General features: G+C 39.0%; 1 protein-coding gene across 1 annotated transcript in view; it reads left to right on the forward strand.

Annotated features, from left to right (window-relative positions):
* CLASP (CLIP-associated protein) overlaps window positions 1–24,589 on the forward strand; it is a 52,721-nt gene that overhangs the window by 18,729 nt on the left and 9,403 nt on the right. The window contains exons 8-20 of the mRNA XM_089150736.1: window positions 3,072–3,146; window positions 3,232–3,300; window positions 3,371–3,456; window positions 3,628–3,745; window positions 4,707–4,805; window positions 4,883–5,240; window positions 5,422–7,223; window positions 7,422–7,517; window positions 17,935–18,039; window positions 18,164–18,238; window positions 18,319–18,387; window positions 18,496–18,564; window positions 24,010–24,111. Coding sequence (XP_089006862.1) covers window positions 3,072–3,146; window positions 3,232–3,300; window positions 3,371–3,456; window positions 3,628–3,745; window positions 4,707–4,805; window positions 4,883–5,240; window positions 5,422–7,223; window positions 7,422–7,517; window positions 17,935–18,039; window positions 18,164–18,238; window positions 18,319–18,387; window positions 18,496–18,564; window positions 24,010–24,111 — 3,123 coding nt within the window. The remainder of the gene's footprint in view (window positions 1–3,071; window positions 3,147–3,231; window positions 3,301–3,370; window positions 3,457–3,627; window positions 3,746–4,706; window positions 4,806–4,882; window positions 5,241–5,421; window positions 7,224–7,421; window positions 7,518–17,934; window positions 18,040–18,163; window positions 18,239–18,318; window positions 18,388–18,495; window positions 18,565–24,009; window positions 24,112–24,589) is intronic.

The following is a 24,589-nucleotide window of genomic DNA, read 5'->3' on the forward strand; positions in this document are numbered from 1 at the left end:
TGCCATTGGACTTACAATGGTAAGGCTCTTACCCATGAAGTACTGGTCTCAGTAGGTCAAAACCAAAATAAACAAATTAATACTTCAATTTGGATAGTAATAGCTCCAAATGGAATCAAATTACTTTGTCTTTAACAAATTTGAGAATTTGATATCTTTGAGTGTTAGATCTGAGCAGTGTTCCTTCTTCTTCCTATCAAGAAAACAGAATATGACATAATAAGAAGAAACCTAGAACTCAGAACTAGAGATGAATGACAAATGGAAAGATGAAGGTGAAAGAACCCAAATCCCCCTTCAACACTTTCAGATATCCATATCGGTTTGAAAAAAACCCAAATCCAGTGCAAGACCTAAATGATGAATGAGAGAGGAGGAGATGATTTTCATACCTCTGCAGCTTCACAAAGGGATAATGAAGAGAGACGATGAGATTTGCAGATGGAGACTGAGCAGTTCGAGTTTAGGGTTTGAGTATGGTTGGTTTATGTTTTGTTTGTCAAAAAGGCAGAAATGGTCCCATGGGAAAAGGGCTCCCAAAAAAAAAAAAAAAAAAAAGAAGAAAAAGAAAGGAAAAGAAACAGACTGGATTATCAATGCATAATTTGGGCCATTTCTGTTTTTAAAGTGTAAAAAATCACAAGAAACAGGAACAAAAATGTTACCATGCAAGCCAAATTGACTAGTATAAATTGAAGACTTTGAAGTTCCTATTGCAACTATTAAAAATTACTTAGGATGCGTAAATGACAAAGTACAAGTCCATCTGGTTTGTAACTAAGTCAATATTATCGCATGTTTTATACTTTCATGGTCATAGTCACCATCCTACCAAATTAACAAGATACAAATTACCAAGCAATGAGTGAAAATGTGACCAGAAGGTGCAGACATATAGTTTTCATCTTTCTTCAGACCAGAACAACAAACTTTGAAGCCCAAAGTGTTGACATTCCATACTCATGGTTTGAATTTGGTCTTTGAATATGGAATTTGTCCCAAACTCTCCCGAAGTCTCGCCAATATATGACATTTCTGTGTTTTTTATGAGATCTCATCTTGACTTGACTAAGATTCTCTTGATATTGGAGATCTTGATGAGATTTTGAACTACACTTTTTTATCAACAACAAAAATCTGGGTCTGGTTGGAGGTGAGTGAGAGGAATTCTAATTAATTAAGCTTGGCTAGGATGGTGTCTAGTTTACTTGAGGTGCAAAGCTCCCATCTAGGCATTTGCTAGATGCCCTAGGTGCTCTTAGAGTGTTTGATTGAACAGGGATGGATAAGAGCTGCCATTCATATATCAAAGCTCAATGATCCTTGAAGATTAGTTTTAAGCAAGACATGCAGGAAAATATGGATTACAAGCAAGGTTGTCAAGGCGCCAAGACGATCAAAGCGATTGGAGTTTTGCCTAGGGGACAATAAGGCGACCAAAGCGGTTGGGTCAAAAATTTTCAATACAACTACTTTTAAACTACTTTTCAATACAACTACTTTCTATAATAGGCTAAGCAAACATTCAATAGTCTCATTCACTCCAAAAAAGAAAGCGTTCAAGAATCATAATTATGAAAAATTATCCAAAAAAAGAATACAAACATAAGTTCATCTCATCAAGCATCATAACAATGACTATGTACTAATAGGGCCAACATGATAAATTAATAGATCTCATTATTCCGATTTCCAAGTCATTGTCCATTTAATGATTCATTGATTCATTGATTCTCGATGTTGAGTATGACTCATTCTTCGCATTTTGTTGTTGACGAGCACAGAGCTTGTAGAGGTCCTATGTCACTTTGGGCCTCGGAGTTCCTTTGCAATTTGGGCATCGATTCCGAAATGACTAAGCTTTTAAATTTATATACGGCTTTGTAGAATAAATTTTGATTTAAAAGAAAAAAATTTAGAGAAAAATATTATGTACAAAATGTCAAAAAAGCGGTTGCTTTAGTGTCTGGCGGTAATAAGGCACACTAGGAGACAAAGTGGTAGCACTAGGTGAAAAAGCGGCAAAAAAACAGTGTGTCAATCAAGCGGTTCGAAACAAGGCGGACGCTTTGACAACACTGATTACAAGACACTACAATACATTCCGGCAACTAAATTTGGAAGCTGGACCTGTTGGTAGTCAAGTGTTTGTGAAGGTGGAGCTCCTGATTGTCTCTTGTGCCTGGCACTAAATTGATCTTCTGGCCCTGCCAATTGGTAACAGTAAGGTACAAATGTGGGGTACCTCTGGTGAGACTTCCTCCTTTTCACTTCTATGCCAGATGGATCTCTATTTGCAACCAAAGCATGAGTCCTGTTCATTTATTCTTCCATTCTAGTGACATCAAAATGTTGCCCAGCAAAGCATTGTGGAGATAGCCTATGTACTGGAGATGAGAATGTTAAGGTGGATGAGTGGCAGAACAAAGAAGGATAGAATGATGAATATTACTAGATATGACCTTGGATTAGCTGCAATTCATGAAAACCACAGGAAAGCTGGATGGGTAGCATGATAATATTAACAGAGGTCCACGGATGCCCCAGCTTGGAAGGTGACCTGATACTGATTGAAGGTTCTCAGAAAGCTAGATCCTAGGAGAAGTGGTGAGAAAAGACATTGCCAGTTTGGATCTTGCTTCAAGTATGATATAAGAATACAGCTGTTTTGAGGGAAAGGATTTATGTTGCAACTCCGACTAGTGTGTATAAGGCTGATTTGTTGTTGCCTTCTGTTTTTCTTTTCCTTTGTCCTTTATCTGTTCTTCGGTAGGATTCACGTCGCCAAACCCATTTAGTTGGGATAAGGCCGAGTTGTGTTGTTCTAGTAGTAACATGGTTTTTCAATTGTCAAGTAACAATACTTGGTTGGTAATTTTAACATTGGTTAGGTTCTAGACCTTGGGTTTTTTAGCTTGGACATTAGTTATGTTTTATAGAACTTCGGCGTTAGTGTCTTCACATTGGTTGCGATCTTGGGATGCATCCTAAAATAAAATAAATCAATGAATGTAAGATAGGGCACTGTAATTCTAAATACTTTTTTCTAATTGGATTCTTATTTTCTATAGGCTTGTCATCTTTTGAACTTACTGTCAAAGGAACTTCTGGGAGATTTTGAGGCATGTGCTGAGATGTTCATTCCGGTAACTTTTCTTCTTGCTGAATATTGTTGTGCTTTGTGCTGTCACTCTGTGATAGTTGTCTTATGTGTGACATGACCTTCTTTAGGTTCTTTTCAAGCTTGTCGTAATAACTGTCCTGGTAATAGCAGAATCTTCCGACAATTGCATAAAAATGGTATGTGTCTATTTACTTATTCAGTTGTTTCAATTATTTACCTTTTTAATTTACTTCAAGGGCTTTTCAGATGTTGCGAAACTGCAAAGTTGCTCGTGTACTTCCACGAATTGCTGATTGCGCAAAGAATGACCGTAATTCAGTGCTTCGTGCCAGGTATGGCTTTGTGTATTGGCAAAGATTTGTGCAGCGATAAGTTAAGTCATTGCTGATCTGGTTCCTTGTACTCTTCCTGCCTCCACGCCTCCTTCCCCTCGGGAGAGAGAAAAATAAAATAAAATAAAATAAAACCTCAAGATCAATCTTTTCTGTTTTACTATGTTGCAGGTGTTGTGAGTATGCACTTCTCATACTAGAATATTGGGCTGATGCACCGGAGATACAGCGATCTGCTGATCTTTATGAAGATCTTATTAAGTGCTGTGTAGCAGATGCAATGAGTGAGGTATTACATGGTCATTTCTCTAGGGATCTGTGAAAAAAGCAGGAACAGAAGTGGGGTATGGGAAAGAAGGGAATATTTTACCAGTTTCATGTCAGAAATTTACATATTATTGATGACTCAGTTTCTCATATCATGGTATCAAACCATTCATTTTTGTAAATTAATTTGTCTTTTCTGGTCATTTGTTGCATCTTTTCTTGGTTTGTGGGTCTCAATGAATTGGTTGTGATTTTTGTTTTCCTGGATTAATAAAAAATTCATTGCTATTGGGCAGCTTTTCTTTTCTGTGTGCATGTTTTGGGGGGGGGGGGTAGGGAAGAAGAGACCCAAACCAATGACATGATCCTGCCTTTACAAAAAGAGAAGAGAAATGATGCTGATCCACCACCAAATGGTCTTATTTTCCGTAAATTAAGCTTTTGGATGGGTTTTGTACTTATGGGCTTTTGGTTCCTTAGTTTAAAGTATAATGGGCTTTCTTCATGGCCTCAAATAGGGTACAAGGGCTGCATAGGAAATTAGGTTAAGTTAGTTTAATATCTGTTTAGAGGTTGAACCAGGTTAGTTCTGGTTCAATTTGTGTTACGTATATCATATGGTTCTTTTTAGAGGTCGTGCAATCACTTAAAAGTATCACTCAAGTAAAATTTCATTAGGGCCCTCACACCTTGATGTGGGTCCCAAGACCTATGTAAAGGCCCGAGGAAAGCCATAGGCTTGCTGACCAGCAGCATAGGGCCACCACTCAATGCACCTGTGGCAATTTTGTGAATACAGAAGGCCTACTTGATACCAGCAGTGGCAAACTTGTAACTAGAACGACATTAGGGTTTTAATTTGATCTCTAAATATTGTAAAAAGCTCTGTGATGTTATAAGTTTACCCCATTTGGCTTCATATTGCTTGGTATATTCTGGATGTTGATTGTCAATTTTATAATTCACGACTCTGAAATCTGCAGGTACGTGCAACTGCTAGAACCTGCTATAGGATGTTTGCCAAAACATGGCCGGAACGTTCCCGTCGACTATTTTCATCCTTTGATCCTGTCATTCAGAGGGTATCTGCTTTCCATGTTTGTAAGAAATTTCATGTCTATCTGTTCTGTGAGTCCCTAATGTGATGAAGTCTTTACAGATCATTAATGATGAAGATGGGAGTATGCACAGAAGACATGCTTCTCCCTCCCTCCGTGAGAGAAATGCGCCATTATCGCGTGCTGCATCGCAAATGGCTACTTCAAATCTACCTGCATATGGAACTTCTGCTATTGTTGCTATGGACAGAAGTGCAAGTATCCCGTCAGTATCATCCCTTTCTTCTGGTCTGCTTCTATCTCAATCAAAGTCTGTTGGAAAAGTCACTGAAAGAAGTCTTGAAAGTGTGCTGCATGCTAGCAAACAAAAGGTTACAGCTATTGAAAGCATGCTGAGAGGTTTAGATCTATCTGACAGACGCAATTCTTCAACTGTTCGCTCAACTAGCTTGGACTTAGGTATTTTGATGAATCACCCTATTAAAGTTTCTTTTCCATCTATGGTTGTCATCTGAGAATTTCCTTTTAGTTGAGTTGGTGAAAATTCATTCTCTAAAGAATGATGAAAAGGACTTTTTGGATTTCCTTTTGGGAGTCAATTGTGACTCGCTAATTTTTTCACTTATTGGTCCTAGCGCAGGAGTTGACCCTCCATCAGCTCGTGATCCTCCATTTCCTTCCGCTGTTCCTGCTTCAAATCATCGCATGAATTCTGTGTTGACAGACATGACTACGTCTCATGTTACTAAAGGTAGTAATCGTAACGGTGGGTTGATTATGTCTGATCTCATCACTTCAGAGATTCAAGCGTCCAAAGATAATGGTAAATTGTCTTATCATCCGACAGCCGTGCCCTTGTCTGCCCTTTCAACGTCATATACAACCAAAAGAGCTTCTGAAAGACAACAAGGAGGTTCAATTGAAGAGAATACAGATATCAGGGCAAGCAGACGTTTTTTCAACACACACTTTGACAGACAGTATGTAGACAGTACCTACAAAGATGCAAATTTCAGGGACCCACAGAACAATTATATCCCCAACTTCCAGAGGCCGCTTTTGAGAAAGCATGTGGCAGGGCGGGTTTCTGCAAGCAGTAGAAAAAGTTTTGATGATAGTCAACTAGGAGTTGGTGAACTATCGGGCTGTATGGATGGTCCAACATCTCTCCAAGATGCCCTGACTGAAGGTCTCAGTTCTAGTTCTGATTGGTGCGCTAGGGTTGCTGCATTTAACTGTCTCCGGGCTTTGCTACAGCAAGGGCCAAAGGGGGTCCAAGAAATCAGTCTGAGTTTTGAGAAGGTCATGAAGTTGTTTTTCCAACACTTGGATGACCCTCACCATAAAGTTGCACAGGCGGCTCTTTCAACACTTGCTGAGATCATTCCAGCTTGTAGAAAGCCATTTGAAAGTTACATGGAGAGAATCTTGCCCCATGTTTTTTCACGGTTAATTGATCCTAAGGAGTTAGTTCGGCAATCTAGTTCATCAACTTTGGAAACTGTGAGCAAGACTTATGGTATAGATTCTCTCCTACCTGCTTTGCTCCGTTCATTGGATGAACAGCGGTCACCGAAGGCAAAATTAGCTGTTATTGAGTTTGCCATCAACTCCTTCAATATGCATGCTACAAATTCTGAAGGGTCTGGTAATAATGGCATTCTGAAGTTGTGGCTTGCTAAGTTGGCACCTTTGGTGCATGATAAAAATATAAAACTGAAGGAAGCAGCTATTACAGGAATCATATCAGTTTATTCTCATTTTGATTCTACTGCTGTCCTAAATTTTATTCTCGGTCTGTCAGTTGAAGAACAAAATTCAGTGAGACGAGCACTAAAGCAGTACACCCCTCGAATAGAGGTGGACTTGATGAACTTCCTACAGAATAAGAAAGACCGTCAGCGATCTAAAGCTTTCTACGACCCATCGGATGTTGTTGGGACTTCTTCAGATGATGGATATGCTGGTGCATCAAAGAAAGGTCACTTCTCTGGAAGGTATTCAGCTGGTTCAGTTGATGGCGATAATGGCAGGAAGTGGAGTCCCATGCAAGAATCCACTCAAATGCCTGGCTCCATTGGCCAAGCACCTTCAGATGAAACTCGGAACTATTCTTATCAAAATCTTGATGGTATTTCTAATACTGAGGCTCTTAGTTTCAAAAGGAAGGATCCGGATTACAATACTAGTACAGTGGTTGAGAACATCGGATCATGGGTTAGCCGGACTGAAGATGTGGATCACACTTTAGGTTTGGAGAGTTCTTTAGCAACTTCTCATGTTGACCTTAATGGACTTGTGAACTCTGATCACTTTGGAGCTGGTTTGGGGCTTGGTCGAGAAAGTTCTCCTGATTTGGATCTTAATCAAGAGAAACGAAATGGTGTTGAAATTAACTCCATTTCGGATTCTGGACCGAGCATTCCTCAAATTCTTCACCATGTGAGTACCGGAAATTAGAAGTTTTTATAAACATATTTTCAGTTGCTGGTCATCTGAATAACCTACAGCTGCCCCCCCCCCCCCCCCCCAAAAAAAAAAAAAAAAAAAAAAAAAAAGAAAAAAAAAAAAAAAAGATTTCATATTCAATGATAATATTAAAGTTTTGTCCTAACAAGAGGAATGGTATTATGCTCATAGGTTTGCAATGGAAATGATGGGACTGTGAGCAAACGGGAGGCACTTCAGCAGTTGATTGAAGTTTCTGTGGCTAACAATCACTCTATTTGGACTAAGGTGAGATACTTCTTTGATATTGTGTGTGATTTTTCCTTTCAGGATAAATAGCAGCAATTTATTAAGAGAAAACTAGATCATGGGAACACAAGGGTCCAAATACATAGAGGATCCTTGTAAAAGAGGTTAAGCCCTCTGTTGTAAGGCTGATTTAGTAGTAGATTTTAGATCTACTTTCCATATTTAGAGTTTCTATGGGGTAGATTTGTTGGGATTTTTTAGAATCTTTTATTTTCTCTTGTAATATTCCTACATTGGAAGATTTGATTTGTTCTATTTTTGGAAGGTTACTAGTATAAATAAAGCTCCTGCGTTGTCCTTCAGCCAAGAGATAATCAACAGTAACTTCAATAAAAGATTGTCATCTCAAATGGACCATCCAACAATATGTTGATAGGTGGTAGTAAACATGAACCACATCCATAAGCATAGCAACAATAATAATATCATAGGCACTACAGGCAGCCTGTAGGTAGGAATCTCCACAAGTAGATTAAAATGCAGTTCCAATGTCCGCATAAGTAGATAAAAAAGTGTAGCTCCAGTGTCCGCACATAAGCTCTTCACAAAAAGGCAAGTAGTAGTTAGGACCCTAGTATGAAATTTGGGCAAAATTTTGCCATCTCAGCAAGTACAAAAATGAAATAGGCTCCAAAATGAAAAGGTTCAATATCTCGCTGAAAGTTTATTAATTTTCGAAATTTAGGTGAAAATTTCAAAAATTTTGCCAAAATCTTGAAAATTATGGTGAAATTTTGAAAATTCCAAGGGTTTGTACAAGGCCTCTGGCTATGGATATGGATATGGTGGGGCATATGGTGCTTCATCTGCTGATTCTAATAGCATGTCTGTATATGGGTATGGAGATGGATTAGGTGCATCATTTTTGGACTCCATCTTTGGATATCCATTAGGTCTAGCACAATTGGTTATGCAAGTTCCATGACCGGGTTATAGTCCATGGCTGTATGACACATTCCTTAGGATAGGATATCTATTTATTGTTGATGATGCTACCTATGGAAGGCTAGTGACAAACTATATGGATAACTTCATCCATTCCATGTCATGGGCTGGTTGTGTCCAGTATTTAGAGTACTCCATGACCCAGGGGATGGATGTAGCCTTGCAGATACTTGTATATGTATTTTTTGTTGCATCTTAATGAAAATCTTAGTGTTGTCTTGCATAATATCTATATTTACACTTGTGAAAATGCATGTTTCAGACAGAGTTTTGCTCATATAGAGCCGGGCATGTGCTGGTTAAGAACACCCCTTTAGGATAGGTTTTAGTAAAAAATAACAATTCTATTTGTTTATTGGCCTCAAATTAGGCTGGTCCCGAATGCCAACCCCAAAAAACCGCAAAAACTCACCAAAATATTGAGTCGAAAAAACAGACCTAAGATTTTACAGAGATTTCAGCAAAATTTTGGTCATTTTGCTAAAGGCGAGATGAACCAAAATTTTGAAACTTGGTTAGTACTTAGTAGCAATAATTTTGCTCAGCTAAAGGCAGAAATGAGTCCTTAAAAGGAGATCTGCACAAGCCAAATGTAAGTTACTATAAGCCATACAAGTAGGTAAAATGTAGTTTGGGCTCCTGTAGACCAAGTAGGCAAGTAAAAGGCATTATGGATTACTCAGACCAAGTAGTTAGGTTTAAGGCAATATGGGTCATTGCAAATCAAGTAGGCAGGTAAAAGGCTGTATAGTTTACTACAAACCAAGTAGGTAGGTAGACGGCAATATGGTTTACTATGGAGCAAGTAGGTAGGTTCAAGCATGCCAACCCCCGTGGTACACGAGGATCATGTGCCGTACAATCCTTATTCATTAACATACTTGCAGGGACAAGTACCAAAACAAGCCTAACAAGGTCATGATGGATGGTGCCATTGATCAAGCTATTGGTGGAGACTTTTCTCTCTTTATTCAAGCTAGAGATAGGGGGAGTGAGTTAATTTAAAGGGAACTTGATGTTGAATTTTTCTCTGGTATTGTCGCATTCGTACTTGCAAGTGCATTAGGTCGCCTAAGTAATATAGAAATAAGAGGGTTGTTGTTAGGAGTTAGGAACCTAGGATGAAGCCATGTGGAGGAGAGAGAGAATTAGGGTTAATTGGGGGTAATAAATAGAGGGACAAGGGAGTGGAGAGGGCATCGAATATTATGGGAGTGATTTTGGGCAGCCGTAGGCTGAGGGGCACCTCTGGGTGTGGGGGTGACTGGCACCATTAACCCCCATTAATCTCTTCTCTGCTGACAAATATAAAGAGTTAATGGCTGAAAGAGATGAACTCAAAAACTGCATTAACTATAGAATGATAATGGGATAACAATCGACTTCCTTAAGCTTCCCTGATTTGGATATAGCGGATGATTACAGACTGCTCCTACTAACTGGTAAGAACTTCTGAAATTAAGAAAAACTACATAGAACATTGATGAAGTGGAGAGGTGCATCCGGGGTCTTATGTGATCGGCGTATTCCATTAAAGCTTAAAGGAAAATTTTATAGGACCGTTGTCTGACCAGCTATGATGTACGGTGCAGAGTGTTGGGCTGTTAAAAATAATCATATAGATAAACTCAGTGTAGCAGAAATGAGGATGTTAAGATGGATGAGTGGCAAAACTAGGATGGATAAGATAAGAAACGATCATATTAGAGTTGGTCTGGGAGTTGCTCCCATAAGTGATAAGCTTAGAGAAAGTCGTTTGAGGTGGCACGACCACGTTCAACGGAGAACTATAAATGCTCCTGTTCGGAGAAGTGATATAATCCATATTGAAGGAACTAGAAGAGCTAGGGGTAGACCTAAGATAACCTTAGGAGAAGTGGTGAGAAAGGATATGTATAGCTTAGGCCTTGTATCTAGCATGGCCTTGAACAGAACCGATTGGAGGGCAAGAATCCATGTAGCCGACCCCATTTAGTTGGGAAAAGGCTTATTGTTGTTGTTGTTGTTGTTGTTGTGTGTAGAACATTGATGAACAAGTTCATCCCAATGGCTAGGCCATTCCCTGAGTGGTTGCCCTCTCCTCAAGCACTCGCTTGTCTACTTTTCTCTCCCCCTTTCACTCCTCTCCTGCCCTCTCTTATTCTCTACCTTCCTAACAAACTCTCACTGCTCACCAATCCTTCACTATCATGTGGAGGCTCCTAATAGTACTATGCTATTTGTCCCCTGCCGGTTGGTTTGCCCCCCTGCTCTCTGTTGGTGCTGATCCCCTGCTTCCCTTCTTATGCTTCCTATTGTAGAGGTGAGTTATAAGGATTAAGGGGCTTATCAACAACTCTGATACCAGTTGATAAAACCCTACTAATATCTTAGAAAATCAATACTAAAAGAAATAATGCTAATAAACTGGTTTTAATGGTGCCAGTCACCCCCACACCTAGAGGTGCCCCTCAGCTTTCGGCTGCCGAAAATCACTCCCATAATATTCGATGCCCTCTACACTCCCTTGTCCCTCTATTTATTACCCCCAATTAACCCTAATTCTCTCTCTCCTCCACATTGCTTCATCCTAGGGCTAACAACTACCGGCCCCTCGAAAATCACCTTGTCCTCAAGGTGATGGAAATTTGGAAGTTGAGTCGTCACATGGTTGCCGCATAACCGTATTAATTCAGCATCAATCTCCCAGTCAAAATCACTCAAATGTCGCCTGGCAGCATGGCCACCGGAGGGAGTAGCACGGTGCGAGTCTGTAGTTCAGCATCAAAACATTGCTGGTTCAGAATGATAAGAGTCTGAAAGGGGTGAGGCAATGAAATCGTAGATAGTCCCAAGGATAGCAGCTGCGAAATGCATGCAATTTGCTGCGTGAAGCATCCAATCTGTGAATCTCAGAGCAGTAGCCTGATAACAGTCGACGAGCATCGCAGTCCTCTGCGCAAGGGCCCCACAACAAAGCTGCGACAAAAAAAACTGGAGAAATATCGGCAAGACTAGGAGCGATACACTCGATTCTGTCGCCAGCAACGAAGCCATCCCCCATTGCAAACGCTGCAACCCCAATATCGCCGCCTTGCTGTCCGTCTTGATTTTCAAAGGTTGAAGACGATGGCTCCCAATTTTCTGGTTTGGTTGGACCGCTCCTTCGGTATTTGGTTGAGTCGGCTTGCTCTTGGGGGTGGGGGGTGGGGGTTGGGGGGCTGTGTTTGAATTGATGCTTTAGTGGGCAAATGGGCATGGTTGGTTTTGAAACTGTAACAGAACTAGAATTAAAATAACTAGAACTAACAGAGGTCCGAAGGAAGAGAGGAGAAGTGGCGCAGGAGGAGGGAGTGGAGAGTAATGCAAGATACAACTCTCCCCCTCATTAATATATTATATAGCTGAAAGTTTCCGGTCTAAAAAAAGATCTTCAAATATCTTTCAAGATTAGATAGATCTTTAAGTATCTTCCAATCTGATTACAATTACTGAAAAAGGAAACAAATATTGCAATCCTAAACTAGACTTGCTTGACATCTAACCAACATGACATAAAAGGAGATAAACTAGAATATAAAGAAACTAATAATGGGAACAATGAGCATATGAATGATGAATGTGCATCCCCACAGTACACAATGGTCATGCCCCTAATTTGTTATTAGAAACATTTGGGGTAGTTTGAAGTTCCTATGTATTACGTAGCCTTGCACTCAATTCAATATCCAACCAGATTTTACATAAATGGGAGAAAATCAATTCAACATCCAACCATGTCCTACCTTTTGTTTTTACTTAAAATCTGGCTGCTTTGAAGGTCTTAAACATAAAACCATGTCTAGTGAAAATCATGAACCGGTGACATAGATCAAACATTTCCAGCATAGAGATCCTACATTCTTCTCGGGTTCTCCTTTTATTTGGTTGAGTCGGCTTGGTCTTGGGTTGGGGGCTTGGTTTGTGTGAGTAATTTGGCCCACAGTAATGATGAGAAAAGGTGGGTTTTGGGTTAATGAAATGGTATTGGGCCTAAAATAATTCTTTTGAACATGTTAGGAAATATGGATTAATGAAATGAGATGGGCTTGGTGTTAATGGAATGGGTTGGGCCCAAGGGTGGTCTTTTAAATGGGTTAGGCCTAAGCACTTAAAATGGTGGATTAAGGAATATGGGTTGGATATTGGGTTAATGAAATAAGATGGGCTAGGGTTTAATGGAGTGGGCTTAACCCAAGGGGGTTTCTTTTGGGGGTCTAGCGGCCCAATCTTTGTGTTGGGTTTGTTTGGGCCCTAAGTTTGAGACGAAACATAATTGATTGAGGCCCAAATAGCACAATCTCTGGCTCATAGGGATTGGACCAAACCCACGAACCGGTTTGAGGTGAATCGAACCAACCCCCAAAACCCTAAAACTCCATCGTCTTCTTCCTTTCCTGCAAACCGAAGTCTTCACCGCTTGCAAGTTGCCGCCGACTGTACCTGGCCTCCTTCTATGCTTCTTCACTTCACCGCATCTCGATTTTATCGCAGAATATTGCTCCTCCACTCTGGTCCGGTAGGTATCTTTACTCAATCCTATCTTCGTCTTTCTACTCCACATTTGGTGATGCGTGACTTCTGTAGCCGGTAGTACTTCATCCTCCGTTCGATAATTCTTTCCAACCTTCTCTACAGCCCGATTTGGCAATTCAGTCACATTGATACTATACTTTGATCCAACCTGATTGGTGTCTATCTCCAGATTTTATCTCGGTTGTCTCTCGTTGCTAAACTCACACCTCAGGGCTTCTTTGAATCTCGTCCAATAAAATGCCGTCCAATGCTTGCGATAGATCCAGTCGAGTGCCTCTCCTTCCAGATGTTGGATCGCCACCCCCAACCACTGCTCTTCCTCGGTCTGGTTCTCCCAGCAGAAGAGAAGAACCTCTAGAATCCATCTCCGAACTCCTCCTTCACCAGAAAACAAAGGCAGTGCCATCACCTCCTTGGATCGTTACAGCTCTGATGCCAGTTGATAAAACCCTCCTAATATCTTAGAAAATCAATACTAAAATGCAAGAAATAACATTGATAAAGTGATTTTACTGGTGCCAATCACCCCCACACCCAGAGGTGCCCCTCAGCCTACGGTTGCCCAAATTCACTCCCATAATATTCGATGCCCTCTCCACTCCCTTGTCCCTCTATTTATTACCCCAAATTAACCCTAATCCTCTCTCTCTCCTCCCCATGGCTTCATCCTAGGGTCCTAATAGTTGTCTTTTCTGTGAGGATAGAAAAGAATCAAAATTGCGTACGAACTTCAAAAACAACTTTAATTATGTAGTTGAACGAATTATCAAGAATTAATTAAGCTACTAGTTAAACTAATAAAACACGAAGGAAATAACGAAGTTGCTCACGAAAAGACAAATTAATGAAGGAAATCACTAGGGATTCGATTTCACCAAACATGATATACTTTGTTGATCTTCCCCCTTTTCTTATACAACCAATTTAATCTCCACCCTTGCCGACAAGATTCCCTAAATTAGATTAGCTCATCTGTTATGCATGAGGATCCCTAACATATTAGAACCCCTACCAGTTACGCATTAGATTTTATTAGTTATTCTTCAATCCTAGGTCTAGCATGTATTCCTCATTATTACATGAATGAAAACATACCACTAAATATTGGCCAAACATTTAAACATTGAGAATGAAATTGAAGAAAACAAAAGGGAGGATTGAATTATATGAAAAAAGAATAAATTAAAAAAACTATTTCATGTAAGGATCAACCTAACCCTAGCAACAGAAATTTAGAACATTATAGAGAAAGAAGAAGAAAGTAAGGGAAACATCACTCTAGAGTTGAAGAAGAGAACTCCAGCAGCCTCTCTCCAAATTCATCCCAAGCAATGCTCCTCTCAAATTCATCTCTAACAGCCTCTTCCACCAAAAATGTTTTTGGCTGGAGTCTCTTCCCTTTTTATAAGCTGGTCTCCTAGATTGGTAGGTCTCTTTACTCAATCTAATACATTCCAGAACTTTCCTAAACCGGAATCAAATACAACTCATAAGCAAACTTGCTTTCTAATTACAATCAAACAAAAAAAGGAAATAAAATCTTGAAGCCCTTAGATCTCCTCCTCTTCGTGCATTTTTAATTGAGGAATCTTCTAGAGAGTGGAACTCTCTAACTTGAAGAAGGAAAAAAAAAAAGATTTTCCTTTTTTTAGTGCAATAAAATCCTGGCCAAATTCTCTTCAAATTTCCATGATGCTCCTGCAGGATTTGGTTGGTGATTTCCTTCAAGCTCAAGTAATCAATCTTAATTAGGATTTGCTGGAAAATATATAAAATTACAAGAATTAAAAGGAAAAAGTGCCAGATATTAATTTCATATGGTATTAGGGTAAATAAGTATAAAACAATTGTAAACACATGCAAATGTAGCCAATTAATTAACCAAAATACTATGCAAGAAATCAACTTATCAGGTATGAATGTTGAAACCAACAAAGGGTTTGGACTCTGAATGCAGTCTTGATGCTTTTGAGGGAGAAACAGTTGCTTCAAGTTGGCAACCAGAGAAATTGTAGGTTCTCTTTGCAGCATTCGACATGAGTCACATGATTTTGAGCTTCACTCCTCTGTTTCTGAGGTTGCTACCTTTGTGAAGCTGTTCACTGTTGGTTGTCAGCATGTTAAACATGGTGAGATGGCTGTTCTTGTGAATGACAGTTGTGGTTTTTCTGAAGCTGGTAAATTGGAAGAGGAAGAGTTTGTTATCATTTTGGATAAGACTTTTTGGGATCAATTCAAAGCCCCAACTGAGCCTGCTGGCTCTGGGGTTCCTAATGAGGAGAATTTTTGTTATGTTGGAGCTGTGAGCAGTGCTCACTTTGCTTTCCAACTGGATTTATCTTCAAATTTTAGTGAAGCTAAGGGATTGCTGCTTTACTTTTTTGAAACTCAATCTTCTGGAGATAAATCCAATTTTCTCTTTGCCTGGATATACTTGTGAAGTTCTGAAAAAATCATTTGATTGGTCAGTTTCTGGGCAGGAGACCTCCCCTCAACTAAGTGAAGGATTCCTTAAAAAGAAAATGGGTTTGCTCTGGCATGGATACTCTCCTCCTTAGCACGGGCTAAACTACAAGCATGGCCTCCATTCGTTGATCTGTCCAAGCCTTTTATTGCAACTGTTCCTCTTTGGGCTAATCTTCCCAATTTACCTTCCCATCTTTGGTTGAAGTAGGTGTTGAGCATCATTGGGTGAATTATTGAAGTTCCTCTTTTCACTGACTGATGTCTCTTATTTAAGGTTTTCTGTGGGTGTTTCTGCAACTAAAGATTGTGTGGAGTCTATTGATGTTGTGATGGAAGATTACTCTTCCTTTGAACAAGCAGTTGTGTATGATTGGCACCCACCTAGGTGCTCATCTTTCTTTTGGCCAATGTGTGATGAAGTCAAACCAAGTCCTCCGGTTCCGCTGATGGGGGTAACTTTGCAGTGGGTGGCAACGGTGTTGCCACTAAGTCATGCACTGTCGTTAAAAATGGGAGTCAGTTGCCTCCTAAGCCTTGTCTGGGTATTGATGAGGTAAATCATCATACTGATGTTATGTTGTGGCTTCTCCTAAACCTGTTGCTTTCAGTTATTCACTTTCACACAGTGGTTCTCCCTGACTTTGATGTGAGTGATGCAGACTCCGTAGCAAAGCCCTATCCTCTGTTTGTTCCACTGTTGCATGTAGCAGTGGAGTTGATGTGAGTGATGCAGACTGCACCGCAACCCTGAATCCCTCTGTTCATTCCACTGCTGCGTGTAGCGACAGAGTACAACTCATTTCTGATCTGATAATTGACGGTTTGAGTGGGCAGTATACCAATACTCATGTGATTGAGAATTGTAGTGTTGCTTTAAAGGGTACCTCTTAGGAATGCTGGACGAGCAAAAGAATTAATGCCAATAAAAGCTGTTTTGTCCTTGATCGATGTTGATGGCGGATCTTCCTATGAAGGCGTTTTTGATAGGTCTCGGGGGCCTTCCAGTCCTCCTTATCCATATCAACCGAAGGTCTTTTCATCAGAAGAAGAATAAGGAAAGGAACTCAAAGAATTGAAAAAGCAAACGGATAGATGTTGAGTGGTTATGGTTTGTCTTGTTAGTTATTTGGACTCAATATCTTTGTTTCCCTTTGGCTTTCCCTTCCAGTTTTTTGACTGTAGGGATTGGTTCTTGTACTTGAGTCTTCTCCTCATTTCCCTCCTTGTTTCTTGTTTTTTCTCTGTTTTTGTGGAAGAAAAATTCTTTGCATTGATCTTAATACACACACACACACACTCACCAAAGGAAATCTTGGTAGAATCACCCTCTTAAATAGGCCCAAAAAACACCGTGCCATGAGGTCATTCCACAACCTTACCGATTCCATGATACTTCGAGGGGATAATTGGTGTTCCTTTCTTTCCAAATACCCTAAAAAGGATATCAGCACTGCCTAAAGAAGAGTGCCCAAAAATTTCTTGGTATCATCCGAAAAACCATTGATGGATGAACCAATTTCAAGAAATGAATCTGACTAGGCCAGTCAAGGGGGCTGATGCATTAGCATCGACTGGTTGGACCAGTATTTGATTGGGTTTGGAAACCTAAACTCAGATGGAAGTGGCCTAACCCTAGTTTTTTTGGGTCTAATAAGAGGTGGTAGTAGTTTAGTTAGTCTTAAATTTTTTTTATTTTCTGATATTTACTTTGGGTATATTTTGTAGGAGATAAGATATGGGTTTTGATTTCAATTTTGAGTTTAAAGGTCTTATGGGAGTCTTAGATTTTTTTTTGGCCCCTTTATATAACTGCATGTACCCAATGAAAGGAGCAGATTTGAAGTAGACAGTTGATTGGGTTCCTGTAGGATCCTTTTTCCCCTTCTAGAGCCTATCTCAGATTTCCCCATTGTCTAAGTGGCCATTGAACAATTTGATATCAGAACTGAAATGCATGCAGTGTCCTCATCAATCTCAGTGATTACAAACTCAGTGATTACAAATCTTTCTTTAGTTTTTTTTAAATATATATATATATATATATATCTCTACCTGTTTTTCCTTTGGTAATTCCATACCGACAACAGTACTTCAAATAATGATACTGATAATAATCAGTCTGTTGAAATGTGGAAGTTCAATATACCTTTATCACTTGACTGTAGGACCCCTCCTTTTCTCCCTTTTCCTCACATAAGGTGTATTGTCTATTGGTAATGCAGTCTTTTGGTTTATCTATAATATCATGTGGCAGAAGCATCTATTCTTGTGGGGAAAATGCCTTAAATATGTATTTAGAGCCCTTTGTATTTATATTAAGAAACTATTATGCATTCTTGTCTATAATTTATTTGAGATACTCTTATGACTGAACTATTTTAAATTCTGCTTTCATACTTTGCTAATGGCATTTCAATTGGTTTGGTTGCAGTACTTCAACCAGATACTTACTGCAGTACTTGAGGTATTGGATGATTCGGATTCTTCAACAAGGGAATTTGCTCTTTCTTTGATAGTTGAAATGCTTAATAATCAGGTGCACAAAACATCTTCCATTGGACCATTGTTGGATTCTCAGAACTATCATTGTGGTTCAGAAGGCTTTAATGAACATGTTGGATAATTGAGTTGATGAAAATTCTAAGTTCTTGTACTTGCAGAAAGATGCTATGGAGGATTCTGTTGAAATTGTAATTGAGAAGCTGCTTAATGTTACAAAGGATACAGTTGCCAAGGTATCCTGCCTCACAATAACTGTCTTTGATTTTTTAACTTTTACGGTTGTACCAGATATCAATTCCATTTCTCTGTCCAGGTTTCCAATGAAGCGGAGAATTGTTTAACTATTGTATTATCCCAGTATGATCCATTCAGATGTCTCACTGTAAGTTGATTCAAACAGTCCTGTTCATTGTGATATTGTAAAATTGTTGGAAGTTCCAGTTTTGAAGCCTTACAAGAACAAAGATTTCCTCCCTTTTGGACACTGTAGGTGATTGTACCTCTTTTGGTTACTGAAGATGAGAAAACTCTTGTAACTTGTATCAACTGTTTGACCAAGGTATTCTCTATTATAGATATCTCAATTATTTCATGGGAAAATATTGTTGTGCATCGCCCCTTATTGTTATTGATTTGGATAATCTCTATTGTGAATGTGTTGCTTACTTTTTATTTGTTTTTTCATTTCTTTTTGTTATTTATTGACACTAATTAATTTTTATTAATTATGTCTACCTTTATGATTGAGGTTGATGTTCATTTCTGTCTCTTTTGATTAGCTGGTAGGCCCATGGATCTTCATATTGGTTTTTTTTATTATTTTATCATTATTGTCGTTTTCTTTTTTAATTTTTCGCTTTTTTTTTTTTGGAGGGGGGGGGAGGAAGGGGTGGTTGGGTTATATTTCCATCATTTTTCTGTTTTCTTGTGGGAAAAATGGAGATGCTGATCGTCACCCTAAATGGCTTCATTTGCTACGAGTTAGTCTAGGGTTGGGTTATATACATGTAGGGACTTTGATCTCATGAGTTAGCTATGTAACAAGCCACTTTAATGGGCCTAAACTAGGTAGTTAGGTTGCATATGTAATTAGATATTTTTACTTAGTGCTTACATGGTGTTTTAAATTAAACAAGTCTTACTAGCTTGAACTGGGTGGTTCAATTTAAGTTATTTTAGGATATTTCCTTTTGTCTTAAGGAGTGTTCCCTTTTAAGTAGTTATAAAAACCAAATTTTGATTAGCTGTTGATGCTCCTTTCTTCCCTAGTGAAGATTTTGTCTTGTTGAACAAGACTAAGGGGATTAGTGTTTGATCCAATCAACGTTGAGGTTTGACAACCAGGTTGTTTCGTTGGTGGGATTGGTATCTAATCCAATCAACCCCTTGATGAAAGTATCAGTGGAGATGGGCGAGACGGTCCGATATGTCTTGGTATTGCAAGCCATTGAGACACTAGATGCTGACACGTCTTTATAGTTTAAAGTTCCATAGTGTATCTTTCATAGTTGTGAAGGCAACACCTAGGCGTCGGGGCGGTAATTCTATTGGTAAGGCGATGGTCGCCTTATAGAAATCACATAAGTCAGTTGCCTTGGTCTAGGTGACTCCTCAGGCTCCTCGGATGCCTTGGTGACCAAGGTGATCACTTCTATTTATTTTTTTATGTTTTATTTTTAACACCTTGATACCATTTGGACAACTTGGATTGAATAGGTCGATAGATTCTAATAAACACAAGATTAGGTGCATGCTACAATGATCTAATGTGATGCAGTCATGCAACTACATGGGATCATTTAAAGAGTTCAAAAAAAGAAAAAGAAAAAACCAACATAAGTCTTAGAAATCTCAATCAAAAGAATTTACCAAACCTAAAATGAAGAAACTCGACTCAGCGGCACAGTGAACTAGTGAAGCAGCGACTTTTTCTTGGTTATCTTCTCAAGTGAAGGTGGTCTCCCTCTGCCGACTCTTCTCTCTCCATCTATTGTTTTTTTTAATTCTTTCTTAAAGTTTGGTTACATAGTCAGAGTCAAATGTTTAAGCTCTCTACGATGACTCTGTCCCGAAGGTACGTCGACTCTTTTCTTCTTTTTTCTTTCTTTTTTTTTTTTTTTTTAAAGTTTTTATTATTATTATTTTTAAGCTTTATTATGAAGCCAAAGGTGTAAGTTCTTTCCTGGCTGTCTTCTCTGGCAGTCTTGTCAAGCGAAAGTTTAAGCTCTTTCTAGGGACTCTGTCTCTCTTTTTGTTCACTATGAAAGTCTCAGGCAAAGGTATCTCCTCCAAGAATTTTGAATTGGAGTTAGATATCTGCCCCTAAAATTCGTGCATCAGTAATCTTCCAATTCTTATCACCCTTGGAGGCTGAATTTGTCGAGTGGGAATGCTATTTACTTCCAGTCAGAATAACTTTTACAATTGTTTTCCATTGATGAAAATTGGAAGTGCCTTTTAAGTTCTTTTAGTCGATCGATATGAAGATGAGGAAAATACTTCGGACGTAGCAGTCTCAGATGTGAGGATTCTCCTCAATTAATCACCCAAGAGAAGAAGCAAACCCCAATGCTGTATTTCCCTCAGAAACAGGACAGCAGCTATATATCTTCCAAAACAAATTAGACCAAGCTGTATTCCCCCGCCCCCCTAAAATATATATATATATATATATATATATCTATATATATATATATATATCTTCAAAACAGTAGACAACCGTTTTTCCCTTAAAACAGAGTTGAACAGCTGCTATATATCTCGAAAAAAGCAGACTTAACACCACTGACTTTCCAGACAATCAATACACCCCAAAAAAGAACTTGAAGCAACTTATCTCCCAGACAAGCATACCTGCTGACTGAAGGAAAATAACTCAGATAGCAGATGTATGTTCCCAAAACTACTATTCAGTGGTGAATTAAAAAAACAGCTGATGTATGTTTCCTAGAACAGAACCACAGAATAGCCCAAAACAATTGTATGAAAATTTGAGAACTCAAAGGAAGAATCCTCAAGCCACAGAAAAATACTCAAAACAGCAGTAACAGCTAGATGTCCCAAAACACATCCACTGAACAAGAGAGCCAGTGGAGAACTTGAAACAACAGAAAATAACCCCAAAGATCGAACCACAAACATGGGTTGTTCATGTTTGTGGTGAGGGGAAGTGGGAGGGGGAGAAACAAAGAACCTGAAAGAGGATATGTAGCTGTCCCTACACCACAAGGAAGACTTAGTTCTTTATCATTCATGAACCAGTCTTCAAAATCCCAGAAAAAGTGCAGCAAGAGTGCTGCCCTCTACTCGAAAAGATGGAGATTCTTCAAGGGGACTTCAGCAATGATGTACCCAACAGAAGAAGAGAACAGCAATGGAAGAGAACCACAGTAGAGGCTTCGAATACTCTCTTTAATGGCTTGGCTTTGATAGCATGTAAATAGAACTCAGAATAAGGGAGAGAGATGAGAAGAATCAGGAGAAAACAGCCCAGGATATGCTGCGGAGCTGTACAGAAACTTGTGAAAGACTTGGAATAACAATACCTTTATTCATAGCTGCATATTACATAGATTGGAGAAACCAAAAACACCCAAAACAGAAATACAAATAGGACACAAAGTCCTAAACTGACTCAAACTCCAGCTTCCAAGGCTATCGAAAATTAGCGCTGGTTTTTGGTGGCCCCTTATTTTCCTTTTTCTATGCCTATTTTGTCCTTGATTCTAGCATGTATTGGCATGTATTGACCATAAGTTAAAACCTAATTTTATTGGTTACATTTCTCAAGGAACTTGATGGGGATGGAAAACCAGTGTATTGCAAAAAATTCTGCTTTTCTACCTTTCGATAGTAATCTCTCTTAAAACTTTGTTGGAGGCTTGGAGCTTCACTTTTTACTGGATTAAATTTTTCGTTCACTTTGTTACTCTGGGCTAGAAGTTTGACAAATGAGGTAAATAAGATAGTAATTTCTATGAGTATCTCTCATCACATCTATCCACCCTTGTCCCGCAGCATCGTAGGTCATGAGTAGTGAACATCACTATATACTATGATGTGGGAAACTTATCAAACGCACAAACCATTTATTAATGGATAGCATCATATGTTTGTAGGTTTCCAATTAGAAACTAAAGGTGGCACTAGACATGCAACCAGAGAAGCTACCTTTCTTGCTATTGATTACTGAGACAAACCAAGTTCCTGGGGTTGAAATATGGCCTAGCCGCCTAGGGTGGTAGCCCAGCACTCTAGGGGTCCTACAGGAAGTTTTGCATAACTAATGGCATTTTGGTAATTTTGATCTGTTTTAGTTAAGTTCAATTAAGGTTAGTTGGATTCAGCTTGTTAGGAGTCGAACCTACTTTCATTCTGGTGCTTGGTTTAGTTTCAGTCAAGTGATGACAGAGTCCTACACACAAGGATTCCTTTAATTTGTAGTTCTATGATATGATAACAGTACTTTACAAAATGAAACATCTCGTAAAATCACCCAACCCGATATGTGATACTTTTACACAGTGGCCTTATAACCAACTTTCCCTATTTTTTTATTTTAAACTTTCCCAAACCCGAAATCATCCAGAGATCATTCCAACCATAAAATCCTTCCCTTTTGATTGAACACCTTCCCTTCCCCTGTGGGAAGCTTAGTCTTACCTTCAGGCCCCTCTCTCCAACCGGGAGACCGCTATCGTTGGTTCTTCTCTGGAAGCCCAAAACTTTATCTAGACCAAACCAATCATCATAATTATCTACCAAAAATTTGATTGATTACTCCTCATACCCTCCTAAAAAACCGTCTGAATTCGAATTCTGATCAGCCAATCCCTAGAATTCCACATTGCTCTCTACCTTGAAACTCGAAACCCTAATTCTGAATTGCTGAAACTTTAAATTCAACATTTACACGTCATCTGCAAAGCCGTAAATCTTCGTTGATAGCTTCCTCTTCTTCTAATTGACATAACTCTCAAACCCTGATTTTAAAGACCTAATTATAGCCCATACAAACGGTCTGTTCAGATCAAGATCCTGGTTTGTTGGCTCCTAGTTGATTTCCCATCAATCTAGGACCACATTAAATAGTATCTTGATGGCCCACTTAGCAATGCATTCTGATTTGATGCTTGAATTTCAGCTGAGTGAAGTCAGAATTGAAGGAAACCTGGTGAAGAGTTTGGAAACTTGTGTAGGCTAAGAAATTGATAGGACTTGGTCCAAGTCAAGCTGGGTTTCATTGGAAGTTCGGAACCCTTGGCCAAGGAGGAGTCTATTAAGAATCACTGGTTCATGGAAAGTTGGTATCCTTCTGCCTCTCGATCAAAACTCTCTTGCTCCTAGCGCTGATGCTTCGAATTCCAATTTTGGCTGATTTCCATTGTCTACTCATCAAAGTTCAAACAAGGACCCCAAGAAAAAAATTTGTGTTCCCTCATAATATCAAAATGTGATCCTGCAAATTAATTATCAGCATTGTAACAGTCACTGCAGTCTTGGAAAACTAGAACAGCAGAGATAGTGAAGGGAAGAAGGAGATGAGAATAAAGAAAAGTGGAGGGGGGATTTCACATGAACACTCCCCGCACTTATCCTCAATAACTACATATATATCACCATGATAACTAATAATTCAGTAAGTTGCACTTATTAATGCATCTTATAATGAGGCTCCCTACACTGGATTTCTTCTGTTGTACTTACAGATTTTCTGATTCAAGTATATTGGCTTATTAAAAGAGCATACCCAATATATGAGGCTTCTACCACTGCTGGGGAGGGCAGATATCTATCCAGCATTACCCCCACTTTGAGGAGAGGCTGTTCCCCAATATGAACCGATGACCACCTGATCACTATGGAGCAACCTTGTCATTGCCTCAAGTATATTGATGTTGATGAGAAAATTGGAATTGACTTCCATTAGTACTTGTTTGTATTAGAGTTGAAGATGTCATTGTTCTTCTTAGAGATATTACCCAAGCTTTCTGTTTGTTTTCAGCTTGTGGGCAGGCTTTCACAGGAGGAGCTAATGGCTCAGTTGCCTTCATTTCTTCCTGCTCTTTTTGATGCATTTGGGAACCAGAGTGCTGATGTTCGTAAGGTATGCACAGCTTTTTAAAAAATAGAAGAATGAAAAAATATATATCTGTATGAGTTTTATGGCTCTCATCATTGGATCAACTAACATGAGCGTTAGAATGATTTGGCTGGTTTTGGGGTTTCTTTTTATATTGATGTTAATTCATTCAACACAGTATATATTTTTGTAAGCTTTGTTTAGATAGTTGATGGTTAGCATACAAGTTCTGCATATTGATGCTACCCTTGAGGATGCCAACTTATATGGTGAAGTGGATAGAGAAAATAGAATATTGTTGTGGTGTAAAAAGTAATTTCCACCAATAGCAAGGAATGGATTCCAGTGTTACCAATTAAAACTTCTTCTTTTGAGGGATTCATGGGCTCCGTACAGAGGGTTTATATAGGTCTACTGTAGAATGTACTCAACGTAGGGAAATATGGATGAGAGAACAACACAATTTATGAATTGGAAACTTTAAGACTTAAATGTATCTTTT

The sequence above is a fragment of the Hakea prostrata genome, chromosome 3, assembly GCF_041222555.1.
Source record: "Hakea prostrata isolate BN-2017 chromosome 3, UWA_Hpros_2, whole genome shotgun sequence".
In the NCBI taxonomy this organism is placed as follows: Eukaryota; Viridiplantae; Streptophyta; class Magnoliopsida; order Proteales; family Proteaceae; genus Hakea; species Hakea prostrata.